At 43.7% G+C, this 15,534-nt stretch overlaps 1 protein-coding gene across 1 annotated transcript; it reads left to right on the plus strand.

Annotated features, from left to right (window-relative positions):
* Window positions 1-2,474: 2,474 nt before the first annotated feature.
* Window positions 2,475-15,534, plus strand: CEP20 (centrosomal protein 20). The gene is made up of 5 exons (XM_001509285.4): window positions 2,475-2,557; window positions 7,358-7,555; window positions 9,857-9,941; window positions 13,290-13,429; window positions 15,311-15,534. Exons 1-4 carry the CDS (start codon window positions 2,530-2,532, stop codon window positions 13,423-13,425), a joined length of 447 nt encoding a protein of 148 aa, XP_001509335.1. The 5' UTR covers window positions 2,475-2,529; the 3' UTR covers window positions 13,426-13,429; window positions 15,311-15,534.

Raw genomic sequence — 15,534 nt, forward strand, 5'->3', positions numbered from 1 at the left:
CTGTGAGCTCACTGTGGGCAAGGATGTGTCCCTCTGTTGTTCTACTGTACTCTCCCGACGCTTAGTACACTGTTTTGCGGACGGTAAGCGCTCAATAAATACGACCGAATGATCTGCGCCAAGGCAAGAGCACCTGTTCCTCCCCCGGCTCCCCCTTTGCTTTCCTTTTCGTTTCCCCGGACTCCACGACATAGTGGATAGAGCATGGGCGTGCCCGTCGAAGGTCATGGGTTCAAATCCCGGCTCCGCCACTTGTCTGCTGTGTGACCTTGGGCTAGTCACTTAGCCTCTCTGGGCCTCAGTGACCTCGACTGTAAAATGGGGGCCGCGACCGTGAGCCCCAAGTGGGAGGGGGGGCCAAGTCCAACCCGATCGGCTTGTATCCGCCCCAGCGCTGAGTCCAGGGGCTGGCACCTAGTAAGCGCTTATCAAATACCATCATTACTATTTGCTTGTATCCACCCCAGCGCTTAGTGCAGTGACTGGCACGTAGTAAGCGCTTATCAAATACCATTTTTGCTATTTGCTTGTATTCACTCCACCGCTTAGTACAGTGGCTGGCACACAGCAAATATTATTACTAGTTGCTTGTATCCACTCCAGCGCTTAGTACACTTCCTGGCACATAGCAAGCACTCAACAAATACCATTATTATTATTACTATTTGCTTGTATCCACCCCAGTGCTTAGTCCACTGCCTGGCACCTGGTAAGCACTTAACAAATACCATTATTATTATTTGCTTGTATTCACTTCAGCGCTTAGTACAGTGCCTGGCACATAGCAAATATTATTACTATTTGCTTGTATCCACCCCAGTGCTTAGTAAAGTGCCTGGCACCTAGTAAGCACTTAACAAATACCATTATGACTATTTGCTTGTATTCACTCCAGCGCTTAGTACAGTGCCTGGCACGCAGCAAATATTATCACTATTTGCTTGTATCCACTCCAGCGCTTAGTACAGTTACTGTTACATAGCAAGCTCCTAACAAATTATGACTATTTGCTTGTATTCACCCCAGCGCTTAGTCCAGTGGCTGGCACCTCGTAGGCTCTTAAAAAAATACCATTATTATTATGACTATTTGCTTGCATCCACCCCGGTGCTTAGTACAGTTTCTGACACATAGTAAGCACTTAACAAATACCAACATTATTATTATTATTATGATTAACAAATGCCATCATCATTATTATTATTACCTTTATTATTATTATTATGACTATTTGCTTGCATCCACCCCAGCGCTTAGTCCAGTGCCTGGCACCTAGTAAGTGCTTAATAAAAAACCATTATTATTATGACTATTTGCTTGCAGCCACACCAACGCTTAGTGTGCTTGTAAGCTAAGTAAGCGCTTAACAAATACCAACATTATTATTATTATTATTATTATTAACAAATGCCATCATCATTATTATTATTACCATTATGACTATTTGCTTGCCTCCACCCCAGCGCTTAGCCTAGTGCCTGGCACCTAGTAAGCGCTTAACAAATACCAACATTATTATTATTAACAAATACCATCCTCATTATAATTATTATTACCATTATTATGCTGACTATTTGCTTGCCTCCACCCCAGCGCTTAGTCCAGTGCCTGGCACCTAGTAAGAACTTAACAAATACCATTATTATGATGACAATTTGCAGCCACCCCAGCGCTTAGCCCAGTGCCTGGCACCTAGTAAGCGCTTAACAAAATACCATATTATGATGACTATTTGCTAGCAGCCACCCCAGCGCTTAGTCCAGTGTCTGGCACATAGTAAGCGCTTAACAAATACCAACATTATTATTATTATTATTAAGAAATTACATCATTATTATTACCATCATAATTATGACTATTTGCTTGCATCCATCCCAGCGCTTAGCCCAGTGCCTGGCACCTAATAAGCGCTTAACAAGTGGCAGGACCAGGAGGCCGGACAGCCCTGGGGTCGGGTCGGGCGCCCCCTAGCGGCCCTTCGGATTGGGGCAGTCGGGGGGATGGGGTCGACCGCCCCCTAGCGGCCCTTTGGATTGGGGCAGTCGCTGCGTCGGGTCGAGCGCCCCCTAGCGGCCCTTCGGCTTGGGGCAGTCGGGAGATGGTCGGGTCGAGCGCCCCCTAGCGGCGCTTTGGCTTAGGGCGGTCGGGTCCAGCGCCCCCTAGCGGCTCTTTGGATTGGGGCAGTCGGGGCGTCGGGTCGAGCGCCCCCCAGCGGCGCTTTGGCTTGGGGCAGTCGGGAGGGGGTCGGGTCGAGCGCCCCCTAGCGGCTCTTTGGCTTGGGGCGGTCGGGGGGTCGGATCCAGCGCCCCCTAGCGGCTCTTTGGATTGGGGCAGTCGGTGCGTCTGATCCAACGCCCCCTAGCGGCTCTTTGGCTTGGCGCAGTCGGCGGGGTCGGGTCGAGCGCCCCCCAGCGGTTCTTCAGTTTGGCGCTGGTACGGTGGCCGGCAGGGCCCGTTCCGCGTTCGGCGGGGCGGGGCGGGGCGGTGCCGGGCGGCGCATGCGCACAGCGCAGCTGCCGCCCTGGGAAAATGGCGTCCATGGCCGAGCTGAAAGCAGGTAGAGGTCAAGGAGAGGGGTCAAGGGTCACGGGGTCACGGCCTGCTTCCCCACACGAATAAAGGATAAAAAGCAGCATCTGGCCGCCCTCCTCCCTGTTCAGGGCACGGCCTTCTCTTTCTTACCATCTTTTTTTCCTCCATTCATTCATTCGTTCATTCATTCATTCATGATGGCGTTTATTAAGCACTTACTCTGTGCAAAGCACCCTTCTAAGCGCTGGGGAGGATACAGGATAATCAGGCTGTCCCCCTTGGGACTCACAGTCTTCCTCCCCATTGTAATAATAATAATGTTGGTATTTATTCAGCGCTGACTGTGTGCAGAGCACTGTTCTAAGCGCTGGGGGAGATCCAGGGTCATCAGGTTGTCCCATGTGAGGCTCACAGTCTTCACCCCCATTTGACAGATGGGGTCACTGAGGCACAGAGAAATGAAGTGACTTGCCCACAGTCACCCGGCTGACAAGTGGCAGAGCCGGGATTCAAACCCATGACCTCTGACTCCCAAGCCCGGGCTCTTGCCACTGAGCCACGATTGTACAGATGGGGGTCACTGAGGCCCAGAGAAGTGAAGTGGCTGGCCCCAAGTCAACCCAGCTGAAAAGTGGTTGAATCCTGGATTTGAACCCATGACCTCGGACTCCCAAGCCCAGGCTCTTGCCACTGAGCCATGCTGCTTAGGTGCCCTGAGCACAAAATTGGGAGTCATTCATTCATTCGATAGTATTTATAATAATGTTGGTATTTGTTAAGCGCTTACTCGGTGCAGAGCGCTGTTCTAAGCGCTAGGGAAGATACAGGGTCATCAGGTTGTCCCACGTGAGGCTCACAGTTAATCCCCATTTTACAGATGAGGGAACTGAGACACAGAGAAGTGAAGTGACTTGCCCACAGTCACACAGCTGACAAGTGGCAGAGCTGGAATTCGAACCCATGACCTCTGACTCCCAAGCCCGGGCTTTTTCCACTGAGCCAGGCTGCTTATGGAGCACTTACTGTGTGCAGAGCACTGGACTGAGCACCTGGAAGGTACAATTGGGTCACTGAGAGAGACGATCCCTGCCCAACAACTTTTAGACTGTGAGCCCGTTGTTGGGTAGGATAGCTCAGTGGAAAGAGCACAGACTTGGGAGTCATTCATTCATTCATTCAATAGTATTTATGGAGCGCTTACTATGTGGAGAGCACTGTACTAAGCGCTTGGAATGGACAAATCGGCAACAGATAGAGACAGTCCCTGCCCATTGACGGGCTTACAGTCTAACCGGGGGAGACAGACAGACATTCATTCATTCAGTAGTATTTATTGAGCGCTTACTATGTGCAGAGCACTGGACTGAGCGCCTGGAAGGTACAATTGGGCCACAGAGAGACGATCCCTGCCCCAAACCGGGCTCATTGGCTATAACCTGTAGTCAGGCCTCGGAAAGGAGAATCCTTTCCTCTCAGAGGATTTGAGTTCAAGGTGTAACCGGCCCTCGCGCTCGTCGGGTTTACGCCTCCCTCCCCCTTTCGTTTTGCTTCCCTGATCTAATCCAAAAGGGGGTGAGACCACTCCGTCGGCTGAAATCTACCCCGTGAATGACCGCACACAAATATAAACTCTTCGGAACAGCACAGAAAAAAGAAGATCTGAGACAGGTTTCCTCGAATAACCGCCGGGTCTTCAAGAGCAAGGCACATCCTCTGTACTCTTTCGTCCTTCACCCTATTAATAGTTCACATTCAGTAATTGTTGATAGTAGTGATAATTTAAAGAGCTGACGTGGATTTTACTTGGGTGAAAAAGCCTTACAAATTGATAATAATAATGTTGGTATTTGTTAAGCGCTTACTATGTGCCAAGCACTGTTCTAAGCGCTGGGGGATTACAAGGTGATCAGGTTGTCGCACGTAGGGCTCACAGTCTTCATCCCCATCTTACAGATGAGGGAACTGAGGCCCAGAGAATTCAAGTGGCTTGCCCAAGGTCGCACAGCTGACACGCGGCAGAGCTGGGATTCGAACCCACGACCTCTGACTCCCAAGCCCGGGCTCTTTCCACTGAGCCACGCTGCTTCTTATAATTGATGGTTACAGGGCAATTTTTAGAATCTTTGGGAGGAGAAAAGAAGGTGTAAATAACCAGATTTTTTAAAAAAGGATATCAAGTGCTTACGATGTGCCAGGCACTGTACTAAACTCTGGGAAGATACAAGCTTAATCAGGTTGGATTCAGTCTATGTCCCACCTGAGGCTCACAGTCTTAATCCCCATTTTACAGACGAGGTAACTGATTCATTCATTCAATAGTGTTTATTGAGCGCTTACTATGTGCAGAGCACTGTACTAAGCGCTTGGAATGAACAAGTTGGCAACAGATAGAGACGGTCCCTGCCGTTTGACGGGCTTACGGTCTAATCGAGGCACAGAGAAGCTACGTGACTTGCCCAAGGTCACGCAGCAGCAGGCAAGTGGTGGAGTGAGGATTAAGAACCCGGGTGCCCTGACGTTATCCGTGCTCTATTCGCTTGGCCACGCTGCGGGTTTGTCCTCACAACCAGAGAAGAGGTTACTATCCCCATTTAACAGGTGGGGAAATGGAGGCACGGGTTGTTGGTGCCTTACCTTAGGTTACCCACTAAAACCTGGGTGGAGCCAGGACTAGAAACCAAGTCTCCGGATGTGGGTTCTAATCCCGGCTCTGCCGCTTGCCGGCTCTGTGACTTTGGGCAAGTCACTTCCCTTCTCCGTGCCTCAGTTCCCTCATCTGTAAAATGGGGATTAAAACTGTGAGCCCCGTGTGGGACAACCTGATCACCCTGTATTCGCCAGCGCTTAGAACAGTGCTTTGCACATAGTAAGCGCTTAACAAATACCACCATTATTATTATTTGTCTTGGGGCTCTTTCAGACCCTTATCAATCAACCAACTGTATTTATTGAGGTCTTACTACGTGCAGAGCACGGACTGCATGGGAGAGTGCAATATAATAGACTCGGTAGACATATTTCCTGCCCAGACCTGCCTTTTCTCAATTATTATTATACAATTGTTAATTAATCTATTCTAGATAAGTAGATTTATCATTATCTCTGCCTCCCTTTCCCCTGCTGTGGATCAGGGATCAGTTAAAGGGCACAAAACTGTTATTTCCCCCGGACGGCCAGGATCTGTACGCATCTATGAAGACACGGTCCCTATGTGTTTAATCCCTATAGGATCCGCCTGCTTTCCAGGGATCTAAGAATCCCAGAGGCCTATGTAATAATAATAATAATAATGATAATTTTGGTATTTGTTATGCGCATACTTTGTGCCAAGCACTGTTCTAAGCGCTGGGTAGATACAAGGTCATCAGGTTGTCCCACGTGGGGCTCCCAGTCTTCATCCCCATTTTCCAGATGAGGGAACTGAGGCCCAGAGAAGCCAAGTGACTTGCCCAAAGTCACCCAGCTGACAAGTGGCGGAGCCGAGATTAGAACCCTCGACCTCCGACTCCCAAGCCCGGGCTCTTTCCACTGTATTTGTATTTACACTGCATTTGTATTTACTCCTGAAGCTCTATTTCCCAGCTAAGGCCATTTGTGGGTGAGAAGGCATCCCTTCTTGTATTTTCCAAGCGCTTAGTACAATGCTCGGCCCACAGTGAGCGCTCAATAAATACGAGTGAATGAAATGAAACCCTGGCAGCCCTAGGGTAGGGCAAATTCCATCCTAGCAAGCAGGAGCGTGACTCAGTGGAAAGAGCCCGGGCTTGGGAGACAGAGGTCATGGGTTCAAATCCCGACTCTGCCAATTATCAGCAGTGGGACTGTGGACAAGTCACTTCACTTCTCGGGGCCTCAGTGACCTCATCTGTAAAATGGGGATTAAGACTGTGAGCCTCACGTGGGACAACCTGATGACCCTGGATCTCTCCCAGCGCTTAGAACTGTGCTCAGCACAGAGTAAGCGCTTAACAAATACCAACATTATTATTATTAAGACCTGCTGGGAGCAGCAGTGTGGCCTAATGGATAGAGCACGGGCCTGGGAGTCAAAAGAACACACATCTACACAGTCGAAAACCTGGCCTTCGCTGGGCCTCTCCGGACTTTTTTCCCGACCCCAGAAGGAGCCAAGGTCAAGGTTTCCCTGACCATCCGGCTGGGTCCGGATCAGTGTCCGGGAAGCTGTGGCCCAACCAGCGCCCCTGACCTAACCCCAGGATTTGGCTGCTGAAAAAAAGAAACAGAACTACATTATCTTGATCTGAGGGGTCTGGTTCGTTGGATGTGTGCCGGAAAGTACAGGGCTGTGCACACAATAATAATAATAATAATAATGTTGGTATTTGTTAAGCGCCTACTATGTGCCGAGCACTGTTCTAAGCACTGGGGTAGATACAGGGGAATCAGGTCCCATGCGGGGCTCACAGTCTTAATCCCCATTTTCCAGATGAGGTAACAGGCACAGAGAAGTTAAGTGACTTGCCCAAAGTCACACAGCTGACAAGCGGCGGAGCTGGGATTAGAACCCATGACCTCTGACTCCTAAGCCTGTGCTCTTTCCACTGAGCCACGCTAGGCGCTCGATAAATTCGATTGAATGAATGAATGAATGAAAAAAGCACTGGGATGAGAATGACAAGATGATCCAGGAAAAAACAGGAAAAGGAAGAGAAAGAGGAAAGCTGTCAGCTCCTTTTAGAGTCAAACCCCAGAAATTTGGTGGTCTTTGATCCAGAACTATTTATATATTTTTAACTTACGTTTTTTTCTCTTTTTGGCTTTAATAGTTTTTTTAATAGTTGGTTTTGTTTTTTTGTTTTAATAGTTTTAAAGGACACCTTAGAGAAAAGAGGAGTTTTAGGACACTTAAAAGCGAGGATACGAGCAGAGGTTTTTAACGCCCTCGATGATCAGAGTGAGCCACGGCCACCACTGTCTCATGAAAACCTCTTAATCAATGAATTAATTCGCGAGTACTTGGAATTCAACAAATATAAGTACACAGCATCGGTCCTCACGGCAGGTAAGCATTAGCTGGCTGCTAGGCTTCCGTTTTCCTAAATGTGGTGACACTTTCTGAAAAACAGAAGGTGATTTACCTTGCTGACTCAAATGACCAAACATTGTCATAAAATGTTACTTGAGACACCACTCTTGGTATTTTTCCATAGCCCAGCAAAAGCATCTTAGCTGTTTCATAATGTATAGAAAACTTTAGATTTTTTTTAAAAAAACAATAGGATCTTTTTTATTAAATGTTTCGGAGCGTGTCTACCAACGCTATTAACACTGATGACATTTTTAAGTGCTTACTATGTGCCAAGCACTCTTCTAAGCACTGGGGTGGATACAAGGTAATCAGGTTGTCCCACACGGGACAACACAGTCTTCATCCCCATTTTCCAGATGAGGTCACCGAGGCACAGAGAAGGTAAGCGACTGGCCCGGAGTCACAGAGCTGACAAGAGTGGCGGGGCCGGGATTAGAACCCATGACCTCTGACTCCCAAGCCCGGGCTCTTTCCATCGAGCCACCCTACTTCTCTTGTATTGTACTTTTCCAAGCTCCTAGTTCAGTGCTTTGCACACAGTAAGCACTCGATCAATACTTTTGATGGATCCGGTGATTACTGAGAGAGCTAGTGTAGCCCTTTGGAGCATTTTATCTTCTCCCGGTTTCTCTCTGCAGACACCTCAGGAGTTATCGAGGTGTTGAACTGCTGCTATTCCTGGTTCATTCGATTCATTCATTCAATAGTATTTATTGAGCACTTACTATGTGCAGAGCACTGTACTAAGCGCTTGGAATGGACATTTGGGCAACGGATAGAGACAATCCCTGCCCATTGACGGGCTGACAGTAAAGTGTAAGCTACCCTGAGGATTCCCCCTTTTTAGCAGCAGCCCTCTGCTCTCTTCTCTAGCTCCTGCTCCATTTAAATTTAACCGTCTGCTCCATTTAAATTTAACCATCAGGGAGGCAGAGCTGGGAGGGAAGAACACGCTGCTTTTAAACCAGGTGCCCGAACTCAACAGTGAACAGGCCGCCAAGTCCGATTATGCACTCGATCAACTTTATTTATTGAGCGCTTGGGGGAGTACAGTATAAGAGTCGGTCGACGACCGGCGTTTTAGCTGAGAAAAGCAAGTCTGAATTCAAGTATATCGTATCCTGTCCTAGCGGAGCCCACCGTATCCCTCATCTCCGACAGTAAAAACGCTTCTGGATTCTAAATGCTGTGTTAAAATGAGACCAAAGGATATATATTGTACATACATATCTTAGCTACAAATTAAATTAGCAGCATCAATGGGAAAAGTTCATTGGTTTTTGATATTTGATTTTCCTAAATCAATTGTGGAAAACCCTGTCATTAGGGTCAGCATCCCGCTTTGTCCCTTTTACGTCGAAAGGGCTTTTATGTCCCTGAAAGTGCTAGCTATTTTGAACACTTGCTTGTCAGGATGAACCCTGGTACGTAGTCCGAGCTAGTGTCAGTCTTGCAGTTAGGGTAACTTAAATATCAAAAAGATTCAAAGATGAAAAATTGCATTATCTTGTTCTATTCATTTCTCATTTAATTTTATAGTAAATTAAAATCAATCAGTGGGATTTATTGAGGGCTTACTGTGAGCAGAACACTGTACTAAGCTCTTGAGAGAGCGCCATACGGTAGAGTTGGTAGACATGATCCCTGCCCTCCAGAAGCTCACAATCTAACACATAACATCATAAAAAAGATTATAAGAAATGCAAGGGAGACATGAACTAAAGAGTCAAGAGGAAACTGTGGAGAAAATCGAACTCCTTATCATTTATTAAGTGAGCTTGGAACTGTTTGCGTAAAGATATGACCATGTTTCAAAGGCTAAAAAAAATAAAATACATGGTTAGATTAAGGGCCCATGAACTCCAATGCATTAAACAGTGGTTGCATATCATGGATTTGAGGTTTTATGAGGTCAATTTTAAATTGTTTAAATTTGGTACTGATGGCATTTTAGAAGGAAGCCTATCAATAAGTCAGAAAACGAGGAAATCTTCCCCAAAATGTTTATGCCCCAATGCCCTTTTTTGAATGCTTACATATGAGGAAATATAATATGTTTATGAATTTAATCTTCAGTATCCATTCTTTTAGAGAGTAGGTTTTATGTATGGTTTTAGGAAACAGAATGCTTTGTTTAATTACACTGGGTCGTGTGTTTCCTAATGCTCGTAAAATGATAAAGCCTAAGTGATGTGAAACAGACTATTTGCAGAATCGTATTTGTACTTTTTTATTTAAGGACTTAGTAAAAACAGTGACTACTTTGCTTTTCAGAATCTGGTCAACCTCTAGTTCCGTTGGATAGACAATTTCTCATCAATGAATTAAATGCGGTTGAAGATCCAACTGGGAAAGATATGTAAGAAAATATTTCAGAGGTTTTTCATTTTTATATATTCAAAGCACACGTCTCATCGGCACGGGCAAGAATTTTCCAAATTATTCATTTGTTTTAGGTGCTAACAAAAGTTATTTCATCATAGGCTTCCAAAATGGAAATATTTGTTTCCATCTATTGTAACAAACCAATTATAAGACAGCCAAATAATTCTTCCTAAAGTTTCCCAGACCAACTGCTCCTCTTCTTTTTCCTTATTTGCTATAAAGTGGAATTGTTTGCTGGAACATTTATGCAAGTAAACCACTCGTTTGGCCAAAAAAATCACTTAAATGAGAATACATTCATGCAGACATTTTTGAAAGTGTCTCTTTATATGCCTCTCCCACACTTCATTTTCCCGGATTACTCAATCAGTCCATCACTGGTATTTACTAAGCACTTACTATGCCCAGAGCAATGTTCTAAGCACTTGGGACAATATAATACAACAGAACTAGGAGACACATTCCCTGCCCATAAAATGCAGCTTTCCTATATGATTTACATTTTTAAAAAAATATGATGAAATAGATTCATTTTCTGAAAATTAGTTGTTTGGCGCAAAACTTGTATCTGTGCCAACAAGTTAAAGATTTATCTAGGAACTGTACCCTGTGTAAAAATATATGCCGTTTGTATGTGTATATATATATAGGTCAAATATTTTGTAGCTCTGTGTCTCTTGTGAGCTTACACAAACATGTTCTGAGAACTGTGAAGGTATTAATCTTCTGAAAGGAAGAGGAATTGAAGAATTATCAGTTGTATTTCCATTTTTTAAGCAAAGATTTTTCTCCTGAATGATTATTTTACTGAATGCATCATTCAGCAATAAAATAACCTTTTAGGAAAATGTTCACATCCCCAGTTTTGAAGAGTAATCAAGTATGAATTATACCAAGTTAGAACTGCTCTATCCAGAGTTAATTGTATATATTTTTTTAAATCATACTAACGTTTTATTAAAAAGAAGCATTTTGCTATCAATTCCAGTTTTCTTAAGTGAGTTTAGTCTGTAGCTACATTAGACCCCTGTCGAAATAATAGTTTCCACTGCAGAGAATTCTAATACAGTCTAATACAGCCTACAGTAACAATTTGGTCAGGAAGTTGACAAATTTGGTGTAAGAGCCAAACATTTTCTGGATTTTGAAGAAGTATAATTTTGGGTGTGAGGCTAATGAGAAACTAGCTATTAAATAATTTTGGGATATAGTATAACCGAAAGGTCTGGAACGCTTGTAGTCTGGAAAATGCTAGGGTTTCTGGGTTTTTATTTTGGGGGATTTCTAAATAATGCATTTTCTAGAACATTCATTCATTCAGTCGTATTTATTGAGCACTTACTGTGTGTGCAGAGCACTGTACGAAGCGCTTGGAAAGTGCAATTCGACAACAGATAGATACAATCCCTGCCAAACGATGGGCTCACAGTCTGGAAGGGGGAGACAGACAACAAAACAAAACAAGTAGACAGGCATCAATACCATCAAAATAAACAGAACCAGAGATAGATGCACATCATTAATAAAATAAATAGAGCAATAAATATGTACAAATGTATATATATATATAGTAGAGCAGCCTACTGAAATTGTCATTCCACTAGGTTTTTTTTTCATTAGGGTTTTGGTTTGCGTTGGACAAAAACAAGGAAGAACAAGCAGTGTCCTTTCTTAACCAGACAATAGCGGTACTCGTTTCTGAAAGGAAAAGGGAGTGGGGGAAAAGAGTTATTAGTAATCGCCGCTGTGGAGGAGGACGGAGCAAAGGAAGAGAGCCAAAAAAAGACCAAAAACAAGCACCAAGTTATTACTCAGACTCTCGTAAAATATTCCAGATTTCTGAGGTCTAGATTTTTGATACCGCCCTATCGTATTCTATGTGAAAGAAGCAGTTAATTATGGTATTTATGGTATTTAAGTCGAGGCCGAGTAGAAGTCACTGTGATGCTGACAGTGTCGGGCCTGGGCTCCTGCACCACACCAGATCTGGAATTGAGCTGGGAGTGACTAAACCGAAGAGACCCTAGAATCTCCTATTTCCAGCCAACCCCTTCAGCACTTCTTTCCTTAGTCCACTTCTGGGGGTGGCGGGGGGACCCGGGGAACCAGTACAGGTCATCCGAGCTCCCTTGGTGGTGTTTCGGGAGTGACTGACACCCTGCCTGAGCCACATCATCAACTCAAACCCATCTGCCTCCCTCCCTCCCTCCAGCGTTCTTTCGGCCACCTGGGCAGTTGGGGGAGACCTCACCAGTGCCCAGACCTGTCACCCTCAAGGTGGGACAGCGGGAGAGGGTGCTGGGAGGAGTGGATCAATTGCACGGCTTCCCAGGTCTTAGCACAAGGTGACAGCCTCCCCTCCCTCGGACAGCCCCGCGATAGTCCCTTCATGCCATGGTTCACTCATTCGGGCGTATTTATTGAGCTCTTACTGTATGCAGAGCACTGTATTAAGTGCTTGGGAGAGTCCTGGCTGCAGTTATTTAATTCATTATGGTATTTATTTATAATAATGTTGGTATTTGTTAAGTGCTTACTATGGGCAGAGCACTGTTCTCAGCGCTAGCACTTACCATGCGCCAAGCACTGCATTAAAGCGCTGCAGTGGATACGAGATAAGGAGGTCAGATAGACTGTAGACTGTGAACTCGTTATGTGTGCTAAGTCTGTTGTATTGTGTTCTCCCAAGCTCTTAGTGCAGTACTTTGCACATGGTAAGCGCTCAATAAATACCACTGATTGGATGATACAGTCCCTGTACCAAGAAGGGCTCACAGTCTAAGAAGGGGGAGCAGGTGTTTAATCTGCACTTTACAGACGAGGTAACTGAGGCACAGTGAAGTGAAGAGATTTGCCCCAGGTTACACATAGAAGGCAAATAGAGATTCATTCAGTTAGTCGTGTTTATTGAGAGCTCACTATGTGCAGAGCACTGTACTAAGCACTTGTACTAAGAGATGGGATCAGAACCCAACTCCTCTGACTCCCACTGATTTCCCTAACTTTCTACTGGGCCACACTGCTTCTCCAGGAAGTCGAGACCACGGGAGATCTTGGGTTAAAATTTGATAGAAACTGGTAAAATAGCTAATCTGCTTTTTTTCCTTTGACATCAAAATAATACTGACTTTTGTTGTATAAAAACATGGAGAGACTAGAAGACATTTCTACCAAAAAAGGTTTTAGTGATCTTAGGAATTATGTTGGGCCTGTGGCTTCTTTGAATTCCAGGATTATCCTTTCAAGTATTATGAGTTTCTTTGTAATCTCTGTACAGTATGTTCCTCTTTTATTGATTGTTTTTATTTTCTTACTGCATCAGACCTCTCTTATATGGAATTATAGCTCAGTTCTTGCATGGGAGTAATAAAGAAGGCATCCAAAATGCATTTCTGCAAGGATCTTCACTTCAACTTCCAAGACAGAATGTTGGCAAACCACCCAGTGAAAGAAATTAAATGGGTATGGATCTTTTATTTATGTGTGGATTTATGGATTTATGTGTTAAATGCCAATTTGACAGTTATTCCCATCTGAAACTCCCTGCATTATGCATTTTAGTCCTCAGACTAATTATTTTTTTCTCAACTCTTTCGAATCCTAGTTGTATTTCATTCCCTATCATTTCCCACATCCCCATGCAGGAAAATACTAATACCATGGTAATGACTATAAGGAAAACTCGTAGATCTTAGTGTATAATATACACATTCACGAAAGTGTATAAAATCAGGCAAAAAAATCCGATTAGAAAGTGCAGGATCCAAATAATCTTAGCAGTAGATTTTTTTTTTAATAGATGACGGAGGTTTCTAAAATTCTGTAGTTGGAAGGAAAAACCACCACTTTGGATTGTAAAGTAGAACACATCTCCATTGTCATTAGTTTTCTATAAATTTATTAAAAGTAAAAAAGTGTACTCTCATTGTATAAGACTGAATTTTTTTAGTCTATAGTGAAATTGCCTAAAGCTCAAGATAAATTATAGAGAGAGGTATGAAAATCTAGAACCCAGTGGCTTAAAAAGTCAGGATATTCTGATGTCAACTGCTAATATGAACTGCCAGAACTTGCATTTAAGAGTGGGAACGGTCCAAATCCCTGTGCCAAAATATTGCTTTATTTTTCTAGCAAGTCTGTTTCCGTTTCTCATTATTCGTCTCTCTCCTCCTGGAACGACAGTTTCATTTTTTTAATGTGAATTGCATAATTACCTTTTTGCCTTCTCCCTTCCTTCCTCCCCCAACAATTATTTCTAATGTTGAAGTTTTTGTTCCTGTTGAAAAGCACATTACAATTAAAGAATCTATCTTTACTGCATATCCACGCAAGCTCTCTTTCCCCATTACCATTATTGGTTACTACCTGCTCTTTATGTTGAATTATTTTTCATTTTTGGATTGACCTTGCTGTTACATTATATCTTCCTGTTGGTAGTAAGGGAAAATGAGTGAAATTGATTCAAGCAGAAATTTCTCGTTTTAGATGAGCTTCTCATGCAAAGATGGTAACTACATGTCCTATAACATATTCTGACTTATTTTTACTCATTTCCCTATAATGACATTAAAATCTAAATTCTAAAATATTTAAAATTTAAAAATCATAGCACTTTTCTTCACCCCACAAGAGGGTGCTAGGGAATCAATATTTTTAGATGGAAAATGGCCTTTTCCATAAATAACAGTGAATTTTCTCTCTGAGAACAGCATTCCCTGGTATGATAGAATATGGGCCTGGGAGGCAGAAGGACCTGGGTTCTAATCCCAGCTCTGCCACTTGTCTGCTGTGTGACCTTGGGCAAGTCACTTAAATTCTCTGTGCCTTAGTTTCCTCATCTGTGTGAACCCTGGGTGGGATAGGGACTGTGACCAACCTGATTATCCTGTATCTACCCCAGCGCTTAGTACAGAGCCTGCCACAGAGTAAGTGCTTAACGAATACCATTAAAAAAAATATACTGAGGAAGACACCCCACGTAAGGTTTTCTATTAGAATCTCATTCCCTTCAGTAGAGCGGAAGAGTTCATTTCAATTCATCATATGAGGTTTTATTCCTAAAAGACACTGTAAAATTAGACCCAACCTATTAAGTAGTCTAGATCCTTCATGGCATTTCTAATTCTATTATCGTAAGGAAAGAATTATTTTGAGTTGAAAATAAGGGGAAGGGAGGGAAAGAGGAAAGCCCATAAGACTTCCTTCTCCTAGGCCACAGTCTCTTTATTACTCATCAAGTTTAAAAATGGAAGTGGTCGTAGTAAAATTTATATTGAAATGCCTTTCTGCCATCCCTGAGTCAGTTTATAATGAATATCAACACTGTGCCTTTTTATATTTTAGGAAACATTCTGGAACAAGGGAGATCGGCAGGTTCTAGCGGTGAAGATAAACACATTGCCGGGAGCTCGAACAGATGACAGTTTACATTTTATACACAGATTAAATGACTTATTGCCGAAACATAGCAACAGTTCAAATAAATGTGTTCCGTAGTGTTTTTTAAGTTTCTGCAACATCTGTAGCTAATGTCTGTTTTCTTTATGAATAAATCCTGTAATTCCTAA

The sequence above is a fragment of the Ornithorhynchus anatinus genome, chromosome 2 (assembly GCF_004115215.2).
Source record: "Ornithorhynchus anatinus isolate Pmale09 chromosome 2, mOrnAna1.pri.v4, whole genome shotgun sequence".
Lineage (NCBI taxonomy): Eukaryota > Metazoa > Chordata > Mammalia > Monotremata > Ornithorhynchidae > Ornithorhynchus > Ornithorhynchus anatinus.

Excerpts from the sequence above, each read along its gene's own strand:
- CEP20 (XM_001509285.4), top strand. The coding sequence starts at position 2,530 with ATGGCGTCCATGGCCGAGCTGAAAGCAG. Across the intron at positions 2,558-7,357 it reads CATGGCCGAGCTGAAAGCAG|TTTTAAAGGACACCTTAGAG; the intron begins GTAGAGGTCAAG and ends TTGTTTTAATAG. Across the intron at positions 7,556-9,856 it reads AGCATCGGTCCTCACGGCAG|AATCTGGTCAACCTCTAGTT; the intron begins GTAAGCATTAGC and ends TTTGCTTTTCAG.